Consider the following 24,487-nt stretch of genomic DNA (forward strand, 5'->3'; position numbering starts at 1 on the left):
ATAACCCCTAAATGACAACGGCATTTTTGATAACCCACTGCTGGGCTCTTCCATAGCGAAAGACGCTATCCCCTGGCACACATCTGGTGGGCTTCTCTTCCAGGAGCTTTGAAAATGTCAGTGGTTCCCAAAGGACTTGCGAAGTTGGTGGCTCACCCTTTGACTTCTTCGAAACTATGACAAAGCACAGGACACGTTGAATGGACATCTCTGAAAGCACTAGAAGGATACTTAAAAGGAAGGCGAGATGTGATCCGTTTGGAGGGACCAGAAAGTGGGTCTTAACTCTTACCGAGAAGGTAGATTTGGGGACTGTCATTCCTGACCTCTTATATAATTCTGGATTCCTTCTTCACCAGAACCCACTGCCAGTGTAGTCTTCGTAGCTCTCGCCCTTTTCAAGTGATTCAGTCTGCAGCCGTACTCATTAACACTAGAGTAATTTAAGGGACAAACTCATCGCCTACCTCAGTGCTTTCCCAAAACATTTTCTCATATTCGTCCTCGACTCGGAGTATGAATAACACACTTTTCCTACCTTTGACATGGATGGCGTCACATTTCTATATGGCCTTTCCGGCTTCACTGGTTCTTAGGGCGTTGTCTATTGATGCGATCTTAAGTGCTGTCAGCGATTCAGGGCGCGGTTTGCTTCTTGGGCAACCTCCTAACCAGCCTTCACAGCTTCTACCCAGATGGATCTCGAAATCTCTCTCTCTCTCTCTCTCTCTCTCTCTCTCTCTCTCTCTCTCTCTCTCTCACACACACACACACACACACACACACACACACACACACAAATATCGTGGGACATCATTTGGAGGACAGAGGAGATGTTAGCTTGGAAATGAAGCCGCTACTAAAACACCCTGGCTGATAGGTTATTGTTGAAGAAATGCGCCATAAACTGGCCGTTCAGGTACAAAAGTAAATTAAATAACCACTCCTTAGTGTCACTAGTGTCGGCAGACCGACAAACTACTTTATGCATGTATCTAGCTCATCCTGTTAAGGACAGGGCTCTGGCAAAATTAGAGAAAGTCTTATCTAGGTTGAATTACAAATTTTAAAGAAAAATTTCATGCTAGCCATGGTTGGCAAGTCCCAGGACAGCCAGGGCTACACAGATAAACCTTGTTTCAGAAAACCAAAAAGGAAAAAAAAAATTCCCCACCGTATACAGACTAAGCTGAATAACGTGCCTAATCCGGATTCAGTTCCCAGCACCCACACGGTAGTTCACAACTATCAGTAACTCTAGCTTCTGGGGATCTGAGGCACTCTCTTCTGATCTCTGTGGGCACCAAACACACATGTGGTATATGGCATATAAACAAAACACTCCTATATAAAATAAAATAAATAAATCTTTAAGTACTATGCTAATGATTATAGCTGCCTTCTGTTTATTAAATCTAATCCATACTCATCAGGTAGGCTTTCTCATGGAAGAAATAGAAGTTTCCTTTTCTATATACTGGGACTGAAAATAAACAGGCCTTGGAGAAAGAGAGCCCTGTTGTGGGATAATCTTTTTGTACACTGTGAAGCTATGTCTCTGACAAGGCACCTTCTGATTGGTTTAATAAAGAGCCAAACAACCAATAGCTAGGCAGGAGAGGATATGCAGGACTTCTGGAAAGAGAGAGGAACTTGGGAAGAATCCGAAGCATGCTAGAGATGAAAGCAGTGAGATGCAGAGTATGAAAGAGAGGTAATGAGCCATGTGGCTGAATACAGACTAATATAAGTGGGTTAAATTATAAGAGCTAGTTGGGAACATACCCAAGCTAAGGCCAAGCTTTCATAATTAATAGTAAGTCTACGTGTCTTATTACTAATGGGGGATGGCGGTCCAAAGTAAGTCTGACAAGAAAAACCGGCTATAGAGATCCTCTTCTCCCTTGGACCATAGCTGGGAGTTAGGTAAGGACAGGGTCATGAAACCTGGCTATTCCCAAGGACAGGTAAATGCGAAGGCATGTAGAAGAGTGAAGAAACTGAGGCTGGGCTCTTTTAAGCAAGATGGACCACTCTGCTTCTTCAGCTCTTTTGGACATTGATCCATTTTTCTTTCCCCTCACCATAGATTGGTTTTGGTTGTATATGGGGAACCAAGGAGAAGCCTTGTAGGGATAGAACGAAAGAGGTGGCAAATTAGTTTTGGAGGAACAGAGAAGATTAAAGGAGCCAATGAAAAGATAGTAAAATACAACCCTTAAGAAATGATTGTCTTATGCTAACGCTCTGGCTGCATGGCTAACACTCATCAGTTGCATGTCTAGTATACAGTTGTGTACTTGACACTCTGAAACCTTTCGGTGAGGTGCAACAACTACATAATGGAGAAAAATCTAAGCCCATGTGTATATAATATACAAGGCCCTTCTTAGTCTAGACTGTCTTTACCTTTGGAGTTTAATAAGAGTCTAGCACAGAAGCCCCCAATGGGTGTTATTAAATGAGAGACAATATATGAGCATTCTTACTATATTTTCTTCTATAATCCTTGCCCCAACCCACTTCCACCCTATTCTAGCCCCTATCTCAAAGAGACTTTGTGGGCCTCTGAGACTCACATACCTTTTGCTGTTGTTAAGACAGGGTCTCACTATGTAGCTCAGGCTGTGCTGGAACTCCCTATGTAGACCAGGCTGGCTCAAACTCATGCAGTCTGCCTGCCTGTCTCTTGAGTACTGGGATTAGAAGCATGAGCAACTGTGTCATCCTTGTGACATACTTAGACTTTGGCCCTTTAAAGCAATTTTCCAGAAAGTACGATCTATACACATCTTGGAGGCTTTAGGTTGTACACAGATTAACATTTTAAGCTATATGGACCTAAGTTTCAAAACCATGTTGTCAGCGATTATAGTATTTAGTTTAAGAGGTTTTTTTTTGTTTGTTTTGTTGGTTTTTTGTTTGTTTGTTTTCTTTTTTTTATTTGTTTGTTGTTTTTTTTTTTTGAGACAGAGTTTCTCAGGAGCTATGGAGCCTGTTCTGTAACTCTCTCTGTAGACCAGGCTGACCTCAAACTCATAGAGATCTGCCTGCCTCTGCCTCCCAAGTGCTGGGATTAAAGGCATGCATCATTATGATAAAGACTATGAAAGTGGTAGATGATATAGTTCAGGAAACCCTATAACTTCTGAACCTTCTCAAAATTTGAGTATCTTTTTTTTTGTTTGTTTTGTTTTGTTTTGTTTTTTCGAAACAGGGTTTCTCTGTGGTTTTGGAGCCTGTCCTGGAACTAGCTCTTGTAGACCAGGCTGGTCTTGAACTCACAGAGATCCGCCTGCCTCTGCATCCCAAGTGCTTTCTTCTACAAGGAAAAGTCATGTTTGGACCCATCACAAAAGATGGGTGCCTGCTCAAGCAACTCTCTCAGCCCAGCAGATTCTCTCTCCAACCCACATATTGGTCTAGTAGAGCATAGTGCAGAGGGAGGAGAGCTCACAGTCTAGCAGAGCACAGTGAGGAGGGAGGAGAGCTCACAGTCTAGCAGAGCACAGTGAGGAGGGAGGAGAGCTCACAGTCTAGCAGAGCACAGTGAGGAGGGAGGAAAGCTCACAGTCTAGTAGAGCACAGTGCTGAGGGAGGAGAGACCACAGTCTAGTAGAGCATGGTGCAGAGGGAGGAGAGCCCACAGTCTAGTAGAGCACAGTGAGGAGGGAGGAGAGCTCACAGTCTAGTAGAGCATAGTGCAGAGGGAGGAGAGCCCACAGTCTAGTAGAGCACAGTGAGGAGGGAGGAGAGCTCACAGTCTAGTAGAACACAGTGCTGAGGGAGGAGAGCTCACAGTCTAGTAGAGCACAGTGAGGAGGGAGGAGAGCTCACAGTCTAGTAGAACACAGTGAGGAGGGAGGAGAACTTACCGTCTTTCTTCACCTCTACTTGGGAGGCTGGAGGAAAGATGAGATCAGGATACATTTTCTTCTGTCTCCTCAAAGCATACATTTTGGAATACTTTCCTTCAGTCTTGAAATCATTGTCAGTGGAAAACCTTAACCAACAAAAGTGCACTTGGTTGATCCAGGGCTGTAGGCAAATGGCCAGTCACCTAAAAGTCAAGTTAACTACATCCTCAGAGATTGCATGCAAGAAAGGACAATGACCAGAGGGTTAGTGTGGTTGGCTTAAAAAAAAATGGCGGGATTAGGATACTGGACACACTATAACCTTTCAGCTAATTCCAGAATCCCCTGTCTTTTCAATGTTAGTTAAAATCTCTTCCTATGAATAGTTTCAAATAAAAGCTTCTTATGCCTGTTTTTAAAAAATGTTAATGTATGTGCATACATCTGTGCATACGTGTGCATATGTGTGCATGCAAGTGTGGAGGCCAGAGACATGTGTTGGTGTCTTCCTCAATCTCTCCTTTAGTTTTTGAGACAGGGGCTCTCATTGAACCTGGAGTTTGCTAGACTGTCTGGCCAGGAAGCTCCAGAGATCCTCCTGTCTCCACTTCCCAGTGTGATGAGTTTGCACCAAAGTTAGTCCCCAAACGAGTGCGGTAAGCACTTTCCTGAGCCAGCTCCCAGCCTTCAAAAACCTCCTTTTGCTGTGTCCTCATAGCATTTGTTCCTCTCATTCTTAACTTACACTTTGATTTTGCTGTCTCCTCCAAACGGAGACCTTAGAATATATTTATACATTTTCCTTCAGTTTTGAAATTACCGTCAGTGGAAAACATTAGTTTTGCTTTGCTGTGTTTCTTTCATTAACATATAAGTGATGTCATAGGTCATATTGTAGCCCTTTTTTTTTGCGTTTTTGTTTTTGTTTTTTTGGGTTTTTAAGACAGGGTTTCCTGTGTATCCCTGGCTGACCTGGAACTCACTCTGTTGATCACGCTGGCCTCAAACTCACAGAGATCTGCCTGCCTTTACCTCTGGAGTGCTGGGATTAAAGGTGTGCAGTACCACAACCCTGCTTTTTTTATTCATTTGTAGTGAAAAAAAAAATGTTTTCCATACAAATTTTGATCATGATTTTCCATTTCCCAATTCCTCCCAGATCCTCCTCATACAACTTCCTGTTCTCTCTCTCCAAAAAAAGAATTTAAAAATGAAAAGAAAATAAGAAACACAAAAACCCACAAAAATGAAAATCAAAACAAATAAGCAAAAGGCTAATGAAATGCTAAAACAAAGTACAATTAGATCAAAAGTCCACAAAAAAAAATACCATTGGGATTGTTGTATTGTGTTGGCCAACTACTCCTGGGCACGGGGCCTGTCCTGAAATGTGGCATAGGGAGACTCCATTGGAGAAAACCAGTGTTCTTTTTGCCAGTGTGTAGTTACTGCAGATAGTGTCTTGGTTAAGGGTAGGATACCATGTTCACTTTCAGTGCTGAGAACTTTCTGTCTCAACCTGGTCAGGTCTTGTACCAGTTGCCACAGTCGCTGTGAGTTCCTATGTGTCTTGGTCCTACTGCATCTCCGCTACCTGATGGTCGGCCCTGCTGCTGAAGACAACACTTAACTCACAGAACATGAAGACTGTCTTACGTGCTTTGACATCTTCTTTACAACCAAAATTACACGAGGAAGCGCCACTGCATCCTCTTCCAGTCGACCTCATCCTCAATCTCCTTGGGCTCCCATTTGGGTTTGCTAAGTGACACAGCAATACAACCAAGGGAAAGAGAAGAAGAAAACAAACACAACAAGAGCTAGAATTTCACCTAAACCACTGCTGTCCCTTGGAGGCGGGGTCGCCTGTCTGTTTCACAGAGAAGATTGGCTTCAGATCTGGTCTTAACTTCTTTTTCTGAGGCATCGTGGGGAGGCAGAAGTCCTTGGTGGATTTGAGCTGATGGTGAGTTTCCTGAGGGGGGGAGAAAAGAGTAAAGGAGGAAGGAAGCTGAACCCATGGAAGTTGACAAACTGAGCTGGCTTCCTAGACTAGATCACAATGGCCCAGCCTAGCAGAGGGACAGGTGGGAACTCAGCAACCACAGTGAGAGGAGTGGAGACACTGGAGATTCGTTGTTAGGTAACGTTCCTAAAGCTTGGTCGGTTTCATGAGTAATCTGCTGAACTCCTTAGTTATGGGCTCCCGAAAGTGAACGGCCGAGGAAGCTCCCTGGGTTTGGGGAAAGAGTTTATGCAGTCGCATTGTGTCTTGCTCTAAGTAACCGCATGTTGTGTGAAACAGTAGTGGTGCTGTGCTGTTCCTCGGCTGCATTTGGCTTCATTTTGAGGGCAGATGCAGAGAAGGAGGATTCTGTATTTCGTAGCACACATAGGAAGCATCTCCCATTCAGCACCAACCCCGAGGCACACTGGCAAGTAACTTACTCCTAAACTGATAGGTAAAGCCATATCAGAAAAACCCGAGACCGTACTGGACACTCCAAACCAGTGGCTCGCTCCTGAACTCCATAAAGAGGAACTCACCTAGAAGTCACCTAATACTGTGCTGGCAGCAGCCCCAGAGACTGGCCATGTGACCAGTGTGTGTGCGCCAAAGGACTGGCAAGTGGAGAACTCATGGCTGCCCCTGAGGCTCCGGCTCAGCTTAGTCTCCACCTCTTGGCAAAGCTGATTTTTTTTTTTTTTTTTTTTTTTTTTTTTTTTTTTGCCCATCCACCCATTCCTTCATCCATCCATCCAGACTCCATGTTCATGGCCCTGTGCCTCCGCAGCTCAGCTGGACCCTGCAGCACTGCCACTTAGCTCTGTGCTTCCGGGAGCTTTCCAACTGGGTTCTTCTCCACGTGGATTGCTAATCTGATCTAAGCACCTGTTGTAATTCATTTGCATCCGCACTAACCCTGCCTCTGCCTCCAGTAAAGTCTCTGCAGACCCTATGACCCTTCTCGAGCCATTCTGAAACCTTCATATCTGTAGCTGGATAAAGGGATAGACAGATTCACTGTGTGACGTGTAATGTGTACGAAACTGAGAGGTTTTTTTTCTTTTCTTTTCTTTTTTTTTTTTTTTTTTTTTTTTTTTTGATTTTTCGAGACAGGGTTTCTCCGTAGCTTTTGGTTCCTGTCCTGGAGGTTTTTTTTCATAGTTAAGATTGTAATGAAATGATCTGTGTTTGCCGGCAGCCAACTATCGAAGGAAATCAGGACCGCTTGGCAAATTGCAGCCAACCAAAGAAAGCAAGTTGCCTGTGAGTTTATCGCTATTCAATGAATTCTGACATTGGGTAAGGACACAGATGTGCCTGTCTGTGTTTCTGACACAGCACACTTAGACCCCATCCGTGAATTGCTTGGGAGACCAAATATTTAGGAGTAAATTGGGAAACAGGCCCATGAACCACTACCTTCCTTCCTTAGAGATGGCTGCCTTATCTACTACATTCTTTTCTCTCTTGTGCAAAGGCCATAGAATGAAAGGTCTTATGAGGTAATAATTTTACCATTCCTAAAGGTCACATAATCAAAAACTTTCAGATTCTTAAAAGTCATCCAGCGGGACTGTCTGGCACTCGTATCCCATGCATAATCTCCCTGCCAAGTGATCCCATTGTCTGACACCTCAGCAGGCAAAGGCACTTGCTGTACAAGCCTGGAGACCCGAGTTCCAACCCCAGAGCTAAACCCACAGAGCTGGCTTCTGATTCCCACATATGATCTAATATAAGCATGCCTGTCCTGCCTCCTCCTCATGTAACACACACGCTAATCATCGTGACAATGATGTTAGTAATAAGCTTCCTCTTCAGTCAATCAATAGCCATCTCCTTGTAGCTTTCTCTGAAACAGTGCAAACAGAAGGAATCCAGTGCCTCTTGCATAGCATACTCAAAAATCGCGAGGACGTCATCCATGTTCCTCCCAGGCTCTGTTTCTCCCAAGAGAAGCATCGTCAGTAACTTGAACCATTCTTCACCTGACTCCGTTTGAATTGCCTTATTCTCCTGATTTAGCTCACTAGAGAAAAATCAATGTTTTCCTAACGCGAGGCTATGTAAAAAGGAGCCCCGCTTGCCGGGAGCAGCAATCACATGAGATTTCCCCAGCCCTAAGTATCTGATGAATAGTCCCGAGCTCTGCTGAGAGCCTCCCTGAATCACAGTGTAGAGCTCCCCTCACATGGTATTCCCTTTCCCTGATCTCCACAGCACCTGTCCCATTCTGTTGCCATCTGTGTGGTTGCTTCTTTGCCTGTGGTCTGCATAGATAAGCCATTAGACTTATACTTCTGCAAAGCAAAGCCCCTGGTGACTTATTTACCCTGGGACTCTTAGCCTTCATGGGGGCTGGCACATAGTAGGAGAGACGGAGTTACCAATGGACATACTGAACTCTTTCATCATTTTAAAATCTTTTTAAAAAATAGCTGGGGTTGCCACTGAACTATTGCTTTTTCGTTCTGAATGCCTTCTCTTGAAGCTGCTCCACTTGGAAGACAAGATTCTCTGTAAGTTAACAGGTGACTTAAGGAGACAGCAGAACCTAGAAACTAAGACACAGTTAATGACTCTGCCATTAAAAACAGCAGAACCTTAGTAGAATTGGACCTCAGAGGAAAAGAAAAGGGTGGTGAGACGGCTCATTGGTAAAGGTAGATAAAGGGGCTCAGCGCCAAGCCTAAGGGCTTCATTTCCATCCTCACAATTTACAAGATGAAAGAGAGAGCCTACCCTGCCTGCCAGGTTGTCCTCTGACCTCCACATGCCACTCCTTCTCCTCTCAAAAGTAAAGGCTTTCTTCTTTTCATTTTTAAGATTTAAATGCAAATAAAATAAGCAGGAACTGAAAGTTATTTAGGATCCAAGATGGCACTAGTGGAGAGTTACCGGTTATCTTAACTATGACATATTAATATGTCCCTTCTGTCTTCCTGTCTGTCTCTTCCCCCTCCTCTTCCCTTCCCCTTCTCAAACTCTGAAACTTCTATAGCCCTTGTGTAGTCTACATATATACGTATGTAGAGATAGATACAAGGGATACAATCTATATAATTATATCGATCTTTCTTCCTTCACCATAACTTCAAACAAACACATCTCTGGCCCTTTCGCTACACTCCTCCCCTTGGTTTGATTTACGGCATCACCCTGTGTGCCCTTTCGAGTTCCATTCCCATTGCCTTAATCAGTTCATCTCCTAATACAGGTGCTTAGAAATGAAAATCTCTGATTAACTCGGGGATTTGGTGGTTAGTACATTGATTGGTTTAATTTGGGTTTGTTTGGGTTTCGAGGCAACAGTCTGCACCTCAGATAAGTTACCAGCCTAGGAATTTTGTTTCTGTGGCTCTTTTATCCATACCTGGTCCATACTAGGGATAGAGAGAGTCATATTGTGCAAAACCATGCTCCTTGGGCATTCTCATAGAAGACAGTGCTGGGGCCAGAGGCACTTAGAAGGGGCTGAGAGCAACCACGGTTGATGTGAGTGTTCATCTGCTTGCGTACTGGAAGCTACACTGTGCCTGGACATAGTAAAGACTGCTTTTCTTGCGTGTAACCCTAGGTCTCCAAAAGCTGGGGAGGGACGTACAGCAGGAACAGAGCCACTAGAGACAGCATGCTCTCCAGCCTTCTGAGGCAGAGCCTTGACACTGTCCACTGATACAATTCCCCTAGTACTGCTTGTTGGTGAGCACGACCAGGCCTGCCCCTGACCTCGGGGTCTCACTGGGGGGGGGGGGGGGGTGCAGCTTTGGAAAGAAAGCTCGTTGCGCACTCAGGTTACATGTCTGCTTTGTTCCCTTCTCTGTGCTAAAGAGAGCAACCCTGGCCCACCTTTGTCCCTTACTCAGAAACACATTACACCCACTACCACAATAAGCACTGACGTTACTGTCAAAGGGCACAAAGGCTGAGACCCGAGGGACCGCAGACAATGAACTCATGAGTTCTTTTTCAGTATACACCACTGCGTTTTGGCATCGCTCACTACCACCCATGTAGTGGCGACAGAAGTCCTTACTCCCGGCTCACATTTTGCTATAAGGATAGGTCTCTTTGGGCTCTCCCGTTCCCAGACTTGCATCTCTGTTAGCTTCTTTCCTTTGTACTTTTACTTATTTAATTTCTTCCTGTTAGGCTGGGGCTGCTTTCCAGGCTGTCACCATTTTCCTTAGCTCCTGGATCCCAAATACTCTTAAATGAATTGTCTTCACTTCCTCTGCTATTTTGAATTTAGTTCAAATTCTCAGTGCTGCTCATATCGACTATTAAGGCAGCATCAGAAGTAATCTTTTTGACTTTTGTCTTTTCTGTAACTAATGCACCTTCCTTCAGCCTGCAAATGCTCTTTCTAATACACAAACTTGATTACACCCTTTTTTATCGCCTGCCACTTTCTCTTTCAGACCTCCATGAAAGTGCCTCCCTTCCGTATGTCTCCAAGCCTGCCCAAGTCCCTATTGGAACAGTCTCCTATTCTTTTGTAGTGAGTCACTTCCACAATTACTCCCTTCTCCCCAACATGGAGATCTTCTCCAGTCTACATAATTTCTATATCTTAAGTATTCTTAGATTATTCACATATCCTGGTACAGTAGAATTGCTGTAATTTATGTATGTCGTTTTTTGGCCTATTGGATTCCAAGGTTCTTCAAGATAGAACTTGTTCTATGATCACGCCATAGTCTTGTTCTAGCTTTTATTTTACTGAATATGTTCAGCATATGTTCAGCGTGTTGCTTTGTTTTGAGACAGCAGGGTTGTGCTATGTAGCCCATGTAGACTCACAGCTATTCTGATTTCAGGGAATGTGTGGCCAGGCACAAGAAGGAGGTAGGCATCTTGGTAACCCTTCTCTAGGTTAAATTGGCTTTCTCCATGTTTCCTCTCATCCCTGCCTCCCTCTGGTCCATACAGAGGCTGCCAGGAGACTTTCTTGGGCACCATTACCTTGAACTGAAACTCCGGGGGAAAGTATTTTGGAGCTCCTTCCTGTTCCTGCTGCCTGACAGAGCAGGGAGGTGGGTTGTTGGTCATGAGCAGTAAGGTCATATCCTGATCGTACTCAGTCACGTTTACCATGAAACTGTTGATTTTCTTCCTTTGAGCCAGGAATCTTTGCAGCTTAGTGGGCTTCAAAGGCTCATAGTATTTGGCCTGAGTAGAGAGAAAGGTTTCCAGACAGACAAAGGGATTAGATCAAGGGAGGACTAAGGCATCAGTTGGCCAATTTTTCCTCACTCTGCAGGGTAGGCTGAGAGGCTGAGCAGGGCCTGAACCAACCTGCCTTTAACTTTGTTGATTTCAAACTTTTAGAAGCTCTCTGTCACAGCCTCCCCTTAAAACTGCAAATAAACTAGGAGCCTGGGGAAATGAACCAGAAGGGTTTCCATAGTAACAGAACAAGATGATTAAAGTCACACACACAAAAAAAAGATAGCATCTAGCCTTAGTGGCACAAATAGAAGTTGTTTGTGGCTCAGCCTGCTTGGCCTTTCTCCACCTGCCTCTGAGGTGGAGGGGCACCCCGGAAGCTCAGCTCAGCTCAGCTCTTCTCTTATTTCCACCAACATCTGTCTCCAGGCACGGGTATTATTAACAAGCTGTAGAGGGGTTAGAAGGCAAAGACAGTCACAAAGCACAGTGAGTCACTGCTGGTGTGCGCACCAGCACCACGTAGCTTGCTTTTCTCTGAATAGGAAGACTAGAGCGGAGGGGAGGGAGGAAGCATGGGTTACACGTATTTTCCCTGATCGAATTTTCTCTACTGAAGAATAAAATGAGCAGGGACCACTTCCTCCCTGAGTCTCCCCTCCCACCATGTATCCCCAAAACCGCTCCTGATTCCCCATCCTGGAAACCAGGGGGATACTTGGAGGTATTAGGGTTACTCTGTAGTTGGAGTTCTGGACCCGTTGTTGAAATTCACCCTCAGAGGTCTTGCGGGGATGCTTTGCCACCTACCATATTTGGATGGACTGTGTAGTATCTGAGGTTCTTAAGGACAAATTTTGATTGCCCAGTTGTATCATATATCTGTAGACAAGAAACAGAATTAGTGATCTCAAGCCACACCTCTCCTCTCTGTCTCTCTCTCTCTCTCTGTGCACGTGTGTGTGTTTGTATGTGTGTGTGTGCTGGTAGAGGCCAGACATCAGTTGTCTTTCTCCCCACCTTATATTCTGAGACAGTGTTTCTGAACCCCGAGCTTACTATATCAGCTAGACGGACTGGCAAGCAAGTCCCAGGAATCTTGTCTCTGGCCCTTCCCCCCAAATACTAGAGTTATGGGCCCACACTGCCACATTAAAAAAAAAAAATTCTTTCTTTTTTATTAAGACTAGGATTCATGCATCCCAAGCTAACTTCTGATCCTCCTGCCTCCACCTCTTAAGTGTGTATTCCAGGCTTCTGCCATCATGCCTGGTCTATCCGGTACTGGGCTAACCAAGGGCTTTGCCTATGCCAGGCAAGCAGTCAACCAGCCCTGACCTGGGGATTCAGCCTCAGGTCCTTCACACATGCATTGTGAACACTTTCCCACTGAGCGTTCTGCCTGTGCCCGAGTCACACTCACTAAACAGCATGACCTCATCTCGTTCTCACTGGGAGGGTCTTTTTCCAGACCCTAAATGAGGAGACCCTTTTGCCTGTGTTGTATTCTGGGGGTTTTGTAACAAGGTCTACAGCCAGGAGAGCAAGATTCTTGAAATCCTGGGATTTAGGAAGAAGTTTGTAGATGATAATGTGGACCTGCCGTTGGAAGCTAACTCAGTCACGAAAAGTGCTTGCCACGTGAGCAAGAGATCCACAGCAACCTCATAAAAAGTCATGCGTCGTGACACATGATTGGAATCCCAGCTCTGAGGAGGCAAATACAGGGAGAGCCCTGGCACTGCTTGGCTGGTCAGCTTAGCCTGAGCAGCAAAGCCGGAAACGGGTGAAAGACTCGGTCTCAAAAAATAAGGTGAGGGGGTCCCAGGGAGCAAAACCTGAGTGTGACTTCTTGTCTTCATGTGCGCATATACACACATGAACTATCAACTCCCATAGACCCTCACACACAAGTACACACACACACACGTATCCTCAGCCCCCATAGACCCCCTCACACACATGTACACACACACACACGTACATGTACCCTACACATGAGCACACGCCTACACATGCACAATGCCACATAGGCTGTAGAGTAGCAGACACGTGGAATCACACCTTTCCCCTCAATTGATGCTGACCCAGAGGCTAACCTTTTTTTTTAATATTTATTTATTATTATGTTTACAATATTCTGTCTGTGTGTATGTCTGCAGGCCAGAAGAAGACATCAGACATCATTACAGATGGTTGTGAGCCACCATGTGGTTGCCGGGAATTGAACTCAGGACCTTTGGAAGAGCAGGCAATGCTCTTAACCACTGAGCCATCTCTCCAGCCCCCAGAGGCTAACCTTTAAGGAGAAAACCAGCTACAAAGGACAGCAACCTAAGCAGTGCCAACTCTAAGGGCCTCCAGGGGCAACTCTGCCAACTGAGCTGGGAACTGACTCCCCTTAGAAGGGGAAAGAGAGAGCGTTTTGCATTTCTGAATATCTCTGCAAAATAGAATTCTTTTAAAGTTGTTGAAAAATAGCTAAATTTTGATGTCACTTCTCTGTGTAGTACAAAACGTCATTGTATTGGTAGAAGAGTTGCTATTCAGACCGTGAGAGTGCCCTGTCTGATAAAGTAAGGGCTCCTCCGCATGTGCTTAGCTGTGGGTTGTCTAAGTAGGAATGGAAAGAAGAAGAACCCAGGAGACGGAGACCATGAATTGCCTTCGTAGCACACTTAAAAATCAGAATACAAGCAGACAAGCATAATCCGAGGTTTGCATCATCTTTCGGAAGAGGCCATGCCCCCAAAGAGTTAAGGTGGGGTTCTGGGAAAAGGAGGCATGCGCTGAAAAGCGAATGAAGCTGGAGACATTAAAAATGGGGTAGAGCCATAGGCGGGAGAAATGCGCGGTACTGCAGGAGGAAGCTGCCAGCGGCTGTGGCCCTTGGGTTAGATGAGGACTGAAGGAACCCAGCCCCTTCTTTCAGAAAGGGCGAGGAGAAATACGGGACAAAACCCAAAGAGCTAATCGTTTTGTTTTTAGCTTTTGGAAAACTAACGTCTACTTGTTCAAAACGAAAGTTAAGGAAAACAAGTATATTGTGTGATATGAAGACCTTTTTCCCCCTTAAAGTTTTTTTTTTTTAATTAATTTTAGGGAGAAAAGTCTGTGAGGAAAACATTTTAACTTCTGGACTTTTCTGAGAAATGGCACCTCTGCTCCAAATCAGCCTGTAGCAGTTGACTAAACCTAGCAATTGGAATATGTTTTTAATTTTGTCAAGTTGACTTACATTATCGCTGGCGAAATAAAAGTTGGCTTCAAAAATTCACTTGAATATGATAATCTTGGGAAAGCAACCAGGACATCCAATGGAATTTTGCTAGAAGCTGTGACCTTGAAACCTGTCTGCACTGCTGGAGGGAGTGTAAACCTTGCAGCCACCACGGAAGTTCGTGTGGAAGTTTCTCAAAAGAATTAAAAAACAGGGAGACTGCAGCCATACTACCCCAAATCAACAGACCACAGAGAGCTATGCACAGCCATGCTTACTGCTGTGCCATTCACAATCACTAAGGGGTGAAAACCAAGCCAGATATCCAATAGATGAGTAGATAAAGACTTTGTGGTCTATATACATAATAGACTTTAAAGAAGAATGAAATTATGGCGGTTTCAGGAAAAGGGATGGGAGCCCATTATGTTAAGTAAAACAAGCCATACTCAGAAGGATAAATGCACTTGTTTTTCTTTCATATGCAAACACTAGATTTAAATGTGTTGGGCGGTGGAGGAAGAAACCATCAGTGGGAGGAAGAGATCTCAAGGTGGTGGGTGTTCTAGTTTCCTTTCTGTTGCTGCAATAAAAACACACTGACAAAAAGCAACTCGGGGAGGAAAGGATTTATTGGGCTTATACTTCCCAGATGCGGTCCGCTGTTGAGAGAAATGACCTGTAGCAGAAACCATGAAAGGATTGGTGGCGCACTCCCAGGCTTATGCTTAGTTAGCTTTCTAGCCCAGACTGTCTACCCAGGGAATGGTGCTGCCCACAGCGGACTAGGCCTTTCTACATCAATTAACAATCAAGAGAACCCCTTGCAGACCTGTCTCCAGGCCAGTTCGACCTGGGCGAATCCTCAGCTGAGACTCCCTTTAGATGACTCTGGGCTGTGTCGAGTTGACAGTAAAGCTAACTAGGACACTACTTATAGAATATAGGTGACACGAACACAGAAGAGGGTAATGTTTCAGACGGAAGAAATGGGTCAGCAAGAGGAAGAGAGAAAACATGGAAAGGGAAGTGGCAGGAAGGGGACAAATAGGAATCGATAATACTGACATACATAAGACACATCCAGTGCCATATTGAAATTTATTACTTTGCTAGGCTTAGTGGCATAGGCTTGTGGTCTTGGTTACTCCAGAGCAGAAGGATCTTGAGTTCAAGGCTACCCTGGGCAACTTTGTGAGACCCCTGTAGTTAAAATGTGGGTATGGAGATAGCTCTATGTGGAGTGAGTGGCTGGTACACATGAGGGGCTGGCTTTAGTCTCTGGTACTACAAAACAAGCAAACAAATACTTTATATATTAACTTAAAAAAATCAATCAAAAAATGTATATGTACTGTGTGCTAACCGATTATAAAAATAGCCTTGATGTCTATGTGAATTAGAATTTAATATGTCCTAAGGTAAGTTACTAATTTTTAGGTTTTGTGTCCTGATGTGTTGCTAATATGTCCTTGTTGTCCCCCTAAACTTCTCTGTTTCTTTTTCGTAAAATAAAATAAACTAACCTCACTCTGGATATAAATGTTTGCTTCTCTTTACTTTTCATGGGAAGTTTATAAAGCCCCTTGTAAGCAATCCCAAGGAAAATGGCATAGGACATATACTACTAACCCGGTTTTTCTTACCTCATCACCATCTGGATCTAATTTTTTCTCAAATTTAATAGAGACATTTGCCATCGGCTTTAATGCCCTGTTTTCTTGAAACCTAGAAAAAAAGAATAGAATATCCAGTTGCGTTGCTGACTCAAGAATCCAAACTCTGTGCATGTCTCCAGTCTCCCTCTGTTTAAGTTTGGGAGCTTAACTTGAGAGCTCATGAACTGGATAGAACTCATAACTAGCTTGCATGCTGAGGAAAAACTTAAGGTTAAAGGGTTAAGCAAATACGGTCTTCTCCAAGATAGGCTGGCATCCAGTAAGCTAACTTTCTTTTAATAGGAGTTTTGAATCACTCAGAGAAGTTGCTTTAGAAGAATGCCCAAGGAAACTCCTGCAGACAACTAGACTTCCCTACCTTAAAGACCCCCTACAGCAATTTTGAATACCTACCTACTTGCCCTCCATATTGAAATGGCCCTGACTTTGCCAGGAAAGGCCAATTGGCCAGTCATGAAAAAAAGAATATAGCTAGGGAATGTCACAACTCCATTTCTGATTCTTACTGGCTTGCTTGGATTAATGGTCAAATCATCTTCCTAACCACATCTAAAAATTTCTTTTCCTAGAACTAGGGTAGCAAAACCAGCCACCAATGGCAAACAGTTTGATGTACTATTATTTCCTTTATTTTTCCATCTTCTACTAGATACCAATTCCTTTTGAGGGAAAGGAGAAAGTTGCAATACCTAAGAAAGTATTTTGGAGTCCTTGACTCTTCTCTTCCCATACTGGTGACTGAACCTAGGGACTTGCACTTGCTAAACAAGGCTCCACCACCCGAGTTACATCCCTAGTCCTCCAAGTTCAGGCCAAAGGGTTTAAAAATATTCCCAAGTCTAACAGAAAGATACAAATACGTTTATTTTGACTAAGCTTCTTAAAGCTTGTGCTGTTTTGATGTATTCTCATTCTGTAAGTACACAACAATACTACTGCATCATTTTTAGTGTAGCAAATTTTCAAAATGATTGTGTGTGTATGTGTGTGTTTACAAAACAGCACAGACTCTCAGCTCCAGTCTTGAACTACCCTAAACGCTCTTCAATAGTGCAGCAGTTCCCACCCTGAACAGCCTGGTGCTTTCTTTTTGGCAAAAGTCTTTTGTTGCCGCATGAAACACAGATCCAACTCTGTTTTGTTTTGTTTCATTTTTCTGCAAACAGACGGTCAAGTCAAACACATTTAGTCAAGGTCCTGCTCTGTGACTCACGCCATCTAGAGAGCTTTGAGTGACAAAATTAGTGGAGATTGGTGTTTATGGCTTAGATGAGTAAACAAGATTACGTACTTGGTATATTTCTTTGGGCCCATGGCTGTTCACTGAGAACTGGACCAACTTGCAGCAAGAATTTACTGAGGTCTCAGCTTCTTTAAGTGATTCACGTTCTACGAGGATTCAAGTCAATAAAATTATTCTTTTCTTAGCACACACTGTGTAACCAGACCCAATCTTGATCCTGCGTGGGAAACAAGACTAATAAATGGGTTTGTAGATATGGGAGCTGAATAAGCATGATGAGCCTTGCCCTTGAGAAATTAAATTTATTTAACTAATGAGGGGAGAGGAAAGGAAGTAATTATTAAATCTGAAACAAGAAAAGAAAAATACACGCTAATACATTAGCAACTTCATCTCATAGAAGTCTCAATTTCACCTATAAAGTTAAATTATTAACATAATGATTTAAAGGTGACATTCTAATCTAGTAACAGTAGTGAGATTTAACCTCCGTAAGGATTCTAAATGAATTGAAATCATATGTAGACGAAGGGGGAAAATCTGCGGAGCTTCCAACTTTCCGTTTCCTTCTTTCAACGCATAGCCATCCTTATCTACAGCTAAGGGCTGAGAAACTGGCAAATGCGTGTGTGTGTGTGTGTGTGTGTGTGTGTGTGTGTGTGTGTGTAGGGTGGAGCTGCTATACCTTAAAAAAGATTTCTTTAGGTTTTAATTACTTATGAAGGGTGGGGCACATGAGTGTAGGTGTTGGATCCCCCTGGAGCCAGAGTTAAAGGCATTTGTGAGCCACTTGACATGAGTGCTGGGAACAAAATTCAGGTGCAGTGCAAGGGCAGCAAGCACTCACTCTTCATTGCCGAGCTATCTCTCCTGTTCCTGCTGTGTTTCTTAATACAGACTATTAGAGACACGAGATACAAGCTGAGGGGACCTGTCCTTTAGAGAAAGAAGAGGATAATGGGGCTTGGGAAGGAGGTCTTCTAAAGAATGTGGGACTTAAGAAGAGTCTTGTAAAGTCAGGCAGTGATGGCACACGCCTTTAATCCCAGCACTCGGGAGGCAGAGGCAGGTGGATCTCTGAGTTCGAGGCCAGCCTGGTCTACAAGAGCTAGTTCCAGGACAGGCTCCAAAGCTACAGAGAAACCCTGTCTCAAAAAACCAAAGAGAAGAAGAAGAAGAAGAAGAAGAAGAAGAAGAAGAAGAAGAAGAAGAAGAAGAAGAAGAAGAAGAGTTTACTAGGATGGCATATGAAGCACCAAACTGGAAGCCTAGTGGTTGCTGCTTTGAGCAGTAAGAAATCAAGGAAGTAACCAATAGGGCCCTTGAAAATTAAGTGGAATGTTGACAAGACTGGTAAGCCCAGGTCCTGCAAAAACCAAAGTTTGGAAAAATATTCCAAATCCATATTGGTAGGTTTTTTTTTCCCCCTTAGGGTTTTCGTCCAGTTTGCTTGTCTAAACAGAAATCCTTTAAAAAAAAAAAATTGTCCAGGCTGTGACTTGGACTGAATGAAGTCCTGAAAGCTCCATTCTTGGGAAGGGAGCTAATGAGTTCTTTATTCTTTTCTCATGTTTAGCATTTCTAGAATTGTCTGTCTAGTTTTGAGTATGTATTGAAATTGAAATAAAAAATTTACTATGAATGAGAAGTTGTATGTCTTGTATTGTTTGTGTGCAATCCAGGTTGAAGAGGAAGAATCACACAAATACAAAATTACGGTCAAGATGGAAAGATATATCTGGGCATGGTGGGACATACTCGTCCCAGCTACTCGGAAGACTGAAGGAGAAGAATGAAGGCATGAGAAGATGAGTTCAGGAGGTTGAGGTCATCACAGGCAGCATAGAAAGACTCTAACAGAGAAAGAAAAGAAAGGGCTGGAGAGATGGCTAGGCATTTAAGAGCACCAGAGGTTCCGGGTTCGATTCCCAGCACCCACATGGCAGCTCACAACCATCTGTAAATCCACTTCCAGGGGATCTGACACCTTCACACCAATGCACATAAAATAAAGTTAAATAAATCATAAAAAATTATTTTAAAAAAGAAAGACATATAAGAGGGAAGGGGAAGGAAGGGAGGAAGGGAGAAAGGGAGGGAGGGAGGGAGGGAGGAGAAAGAAAAGAGGGAGCAAAGAAAAAGGATCCAGCATACAATACCTTTAAGGACTTTAGGAAATCTCAGGAAGATATAATTCCTTAATAGGGAAACTTCCCATGTTGAGGGCTACAATTCCGTTCTGGATTCTGAAGGTGCTGAGGAATTGGTGATGGATTAGCAATCTAGAATGCTGAAGTACTCTGTTCTGAAGACAGAATGTAAGGGCCAAGGGCACACATTTAAAGAAAAAAAAATCCTATATGCTCTGCTCTTGTCTGTCTAACCCATTGCTCCTCTCCCTCCCACTGACCTGCCCAGCACCCCCTGATCTCTTCCTTAACCAACACTTTCATCCCATCTCTCAACACAGTAAGTCTGCCATATGCACAGGGAGTGTTTCTCTCATACTCCCCACCCCCCAGTCCCCCCCCACCTCCCCACCCCCACCTTAAGACACTCCTCCTAACCATTTGATGCTTCTCTAGGCTACTCCTCCGTCAGCCTCCTGCTCCAGGTCTGGAGGCCTTGTTTTTGGTGCACATAAGTATCTAGGTGTGTGTTTCTGACACACTGGTCTTGCTTCCCTCCAAAACACTCAGCTTCTTAAAGATGGAGGCACTCAAAGTTGGTTTATTTTAACATATGTGATAATACACCAAACACAGTCCTAGGTTCCTGAAACCAAACACAAATTCAGTGTGTTTCTCAAGCTTAAGGACAGCAATTAATCCAGAAAGAAACACAAGGAGAATGCAACAAAGTGTGATTTCCACATTTAGAGACAAGTTCGGGATGCCAAAGGGGCAATGAGGAAGAACACTTAATCCGAGGCAGAGGAAATGTCTCTGTGCTTTAAAAGCACCTGCTACTGTTCCAGAGGTTCTAAAGTTTGGGTCCTAACACCCATGTTGGATGGCTCACAACGACCTTTAACTAGGTTTGGAGAATCCGATGTTTTCTTCTGTCCTCTGTGGGCACTCACATGAAACACACTCACACATTTCAAACACACACTCTCACACACAAAACAAAAATTAAAAAATGCACATATATTTTTAAAGAGCCTAGTAGAGACTTAGAACTGACTTCTAAACTGAATTACTAAGCGAAGGGAAGGATTTGGGAAAGAGGGAACGCCACAACTAAAAACATTCGACTGGAACAAAGGACGACTTGTTCTGTCAGGGTCTGAGAGAGGCCCCCAAGGAAAGACCAGCAGCCACATATGCAATAAACAAGAGCTCTTTATTAATTCCGACATGTTGGGGTGGCACATGGTGACCCTGAGAGAAACCCACAGGCTCTTTCTAAACCGGGTTAGAGAAATTCTAGGCAGGAGAGATTAGTCTGGGGACGGATTGGTAGCTTTAAACAAAGAGTGCATGGGTTGCTGTAGGATCGGTTGGCTGCTCATGGTTGGGGCTTTTCAGCTGCTGGTGAGAGAAAGCTATCTCTAGTTCTCTTTAGCTTGCACAAGACTGTGGGGGCGCCCTCGAATTGATTGCTCCTGGATGGGGCTTTCCCAAGAACCGAAACTAAGTCCTGGTCCCTGGCGGGGGCCATTAGAAACCTGTCATGGCCCTGGTCTGACTCCCTGGCCCTCTCAGTTCAACAGTATTAAAATGACTGCAGAAGGTCTAGAGTTTAAAAGGAGAGGAAAGGAAGCAAGAGGTGAAGCTAGAAGAACACAGAATCTCAATTTTAAAGTGGAGTCACCTCTAGGAAGCTTGTCAGTTGTACTGAGCACGAGAAGTTATCAACAAGTCTTAGGGGAAAAGATACCTTAAACGCTAAGCCAGGCATGGTGGTGTACACCCTCAATCCGCACACTTGGGAAGTGGAGGCAGAAGGATGGGAAATTCAAGATCATCTCTGGTGGCATAGTGAGTTTGACACCAGCCTAGGCTACAGGATACCCTGTCTTAAAACAACAAGAACCACAAAGACAAAAGAGCACACGCGCACACACACAAAGATAAACTGAACAAAATAGAAAATATTTTGAAAATGGTGGCATTGAAAGTGATAACAGGAGATTGTAAGGCTAGAAAATGGAGAAGTGAAGATAAGGTGTGGTAGCATGTGGGGGGACGGGGACGACTGAGTGATCATAAGGGTCTGTTGCGGTTACAGATGTACGCCATTTACCCTTGGTCCTGGCCCCCGAAGGACTCAATCTCTTTGCTGAGAATTTGAAAGCTCGATAAAGAGACACAGCAATGAAAGATGATAGAATCTGTGCTGCTTGCTGGAGACCCCAGATCCAGCCTTTCCTGAAGCAACGGCTCTTCAGCTTTCCTTTCAAGTCTCTGAACTCTGCCAATATTCTTTCAAACAAACATTTTTGGCCTACATTAATCAGATTTCATTTCCATGATTTATAACAATAACAACCAGCATAAAATGCCCAAATGGACATTGTCACTAAAGCACATAGCGGTTGTGGGGAGAAGGAAAAGGCATCAGGATGGTAGGATGACCAGGATTGAGTAGCCATGGAAAATGAATACCATTATATTTTAGTCTTATTGGCTGAGGAAGTGGGGGTACGATTCTGCAAACTAAAGAATAATAGAGAACAAACCAATTGAGCCAATATGAGAAATATGTTAGTTTCGGTGAGTTTACTTGGGACAGGTAGGATGATTAGTAGGTGGCTTCAATGAGGAGCCTGAAGCTTGCGGTGTAGTCTAGTGGTAGGGTGCTTGATTAGCATGAAGGAGATTCCCCGGGTTTAGTCTCTAGAGTCAAAATAAGATAAATATAATACTTAAAAAGATGAATCCAGAGTTTAGACAGGTTTGATGCTACAGATTGGAAATTTCTTCCTCCAAGACAGGGTTTCTCTGTGCAGCCCTGGCTGCCCTGGAACTCCCTCTGCAGACCAGGCCAGACTTGAACTCAGAGATCTGCTTGCTTCTGTCTAATTTTGCTGGGATTAAAGGTGTGCGCCACCACTGCCTGGCTAAAGATTGGAGTTTTATATTCTCCCAAGTTCATAGGTTGATGCTTAACCCTCCAAACGAGGGTACTAGAAGTTCCAGCCTTTGGGGGAGGTGACTAATACTCTAATAAGGGAGGCTCTAGGAAGCAGCTTTGTCCAGTCTGTCACATGAAGGCACAGCAGAGATACCATCCATGAATTAGGAAGTTCATCAGGCGTCTGCCAGCACCTTGGTCTTCAACTTTAAGCCCTTAGAACAATGAGAGATAAATTTCAGTGTTTATAAGCTTCCCAGCATTTGGCTATAGCAACCTAACTGTTTTCAGACATTTGGGATATACTCCATACTTAGGAGTCAGTCCTAAGGGAATGTGCTCATTGAAACAATGGACTATGAGGTTATGGAGAAGAAATGGTGCTCTGAGAAGATAGAAGACTTAGGGCAGAGGAGCCCCACATTACACAGATCTTAACAGATGGGATAAAGGACATGGAAAAAGAAAGGCTAGGGCTGGGAGGAGAAGCAGGAAAAAGTACCTGCATAGTCACAAGAAGTCCAATAAAAGAAACTAAGCCTCTCTTTCATCTAAACAGCTACTCCTGAAGGTACAGAAAAAGACCAAAACACCTGCCAGGTTTGGAGATCCATGCCTATAATCTCAGTACTTGGAAGAGAACAAGTAGTTCAAGGTCATCTTTAGTTACACAGTGAGTCTGAGATGAGTTTGGGCTACAGGAGATCTTGTCTCAAGAAACACTTCACAAAGGTGGCCAAAGCCTTAAAGAACAACCCAAGGCTGCCAGTTTTAAGACAGACAAAAATCTGACAGATTTCTGGGTGTGGTGACTCAGGCCTTTAATCCCAGCACTCGGGAGACAGAGGCTGGTGAATCTCTGTGAGTTCAAGGCCAACCTGGTTTACAAAGTGAGTTCCAGGACAGCCAAAGAGGTTACCCAGAGAAACCCTGTCTCAAAAAACAGAAAACAAACAAACAAACAAACAAACAGAGAGATTGAAAAAGATATAGCAGGCTTGAGCTCCTGGAAGAACCAGGGCTTGTTCAAAGACTCAGAGACCATCTGGTACAAGATAATGTGAATGGCCAGTGATATCCTTTTCCAGAGACAGAAGGGGTTGTATCAACCATAACTCAGGGTACACATCACTTCCTACATCTTGTTACCTCCTCATCCCTTTATCTTCAACACTTTCCACATTCAGCTGGAGTCCACACCCCAGAAACATCTGGGTGTAAATGATGGGGTACCTGAAGTGATGCTGTACATTTTTAACTTCTTAAAAAACTTGTGCTCTCTCTCCTTCTGCATGTACTGGCTTTGTGGGAATGTAGGCAGTTTGGATGCTCACCTTACTAGACTTGGAAGGAGGTGGGTGGTCCTTGGACTTCCCACAGGGCAGGGAACCCTGATTGCTCTTCGGGCTGATGAGGGAGGGTGACTTGATTGGGGAAGGGAAAGGGAAATGGGAGGCGGTGGCGGGGAGGAGGCAGAAATCTTTAATAAATAAATAAATAAATTAATTAATTAAAAAAAACTTGTGTGTGGGCAGACACGGCGCAGACACTGCGCAGATGCGGCGGAGATGCGGTGCAGAGATGCGAACTTATATTTTTTGATGGTCCAAGCTTGAAACAGTGAAGCCCACACTGAGAGCAGATCGCAACACTACAACTAAATCAAGTAGGTTTTTTGGTGGCTGGCCTGCAGAATGGTAGGCCTTTTGCTGGCGAGGTTCCTGGCTATCAGGGAGCCTGGTCCTGTCCCTAAAGACCCTCCCAAGTGGTGAGAGTGTTCTTGACCCACGGAGGGACCCAGGTAAAGGAGAGGGGGCATTCCCCAACCCCCTTGACTCGCCGGTCAGTCTGCGGGGGCTGCTCCCCTCTGCTGGGGCTGCTCCTCCTCTGCTGCAACCTTTCTCTCCCTGGCCCATCCCAGCTTGCACACAGGGGCTTCCTTCCTTCTCCTTCCCTTCCGTGGGGCCGAGGGATCACCCAGTTTAGCCTGTTTGGGCACTGGGTCAGGTGCTCAGGGCAGAGGGCAGCGGGAGTTTGTTTGGGTGGCTGGCCTGCAGAGTGGTAGGCCTTTGTTGGCGAGGTCCTTGGCGAACGGGGAGCCTGGTCCTGTCCCTGAAGACCCTTCTGAGTGGTGAGAGGGATCTTGGCCAGCGACAGGAGCCAGGAAACGGTGCAGGGACATTTTGTAAGTGGGGCCCCTGGCCAGCAGGGAAATCTGATCCTGTTTTAGAA

At 44.3% G+C, this 24,487-nt stretch overlaps 1 protein-coding gene across 1 annotated transcript; it reads right to left on the bottom strand.

Moving 5' to 3' along the window:
* Positions 1-7: 7 nt before the first annotated feature.
* Tsga13 (testis specific 13) lies at positions 8-17,247 on the bottom strand. The gene is made up of 7 exons (XM_041675325.1): positions 17,225-17,247; positions 15,901-15,982; positions 11,845-11,916; positions 10,831-11,037; positions 5,690-5,832; positions 3,876-4,003; positions 8-174 (listed from the first exon to the last, which is right to left on the bottom strand). The coding sequence occupies exons 1-7, from the start codon at positions 17,245-17,247 to the stop codon at positions 8-10; spliced, it is 822 nt and encodes a 273-aa protein (XP_041531259.1).
* Between the last annotated feature and the right edge of the window lie 7,240 nt (positions 17,248-24,487).

Source organism: Microtus oregoni, unplaced genomic scaffold, assembly GCF_018167655.1.
Source record: "Microtus oregoni isolate MIOR12 unplaced genomic scaffold, Mior012 000026F_ref0000081, whole genome shotgun sequence".
Classification (NCBI taxonomy): Eukaryota; Metazoa; Chordata; class Mammalia; order Rodentia; family Cricetidae; genus Microtus; species Microtus oregoni.

Excerpts from the sequence above, each read along its gene's own strand:
- Tsga13 (XM_041675325.1), bottom strand. The coding sequence starts at position 17,247 with ATGGGCCCAAAGAAATATACCAA. Across the intron at positions 5,833-10,830 it reads CCCCGGAGTTTCAGTTCAAG|GAAACTCACCATCAGCTCAA; the intron begins GTAATGGTGCCC and ends TCCCCCCCTCAG. Across the intron at positions 175-3,875 it reads AGTAGAGGTGAAGAAAGACG|TTTCGAAGAAGTCAAAGGGT; the intron begins GTAAGTTCTCCT and ends GCTTTGTCATAG.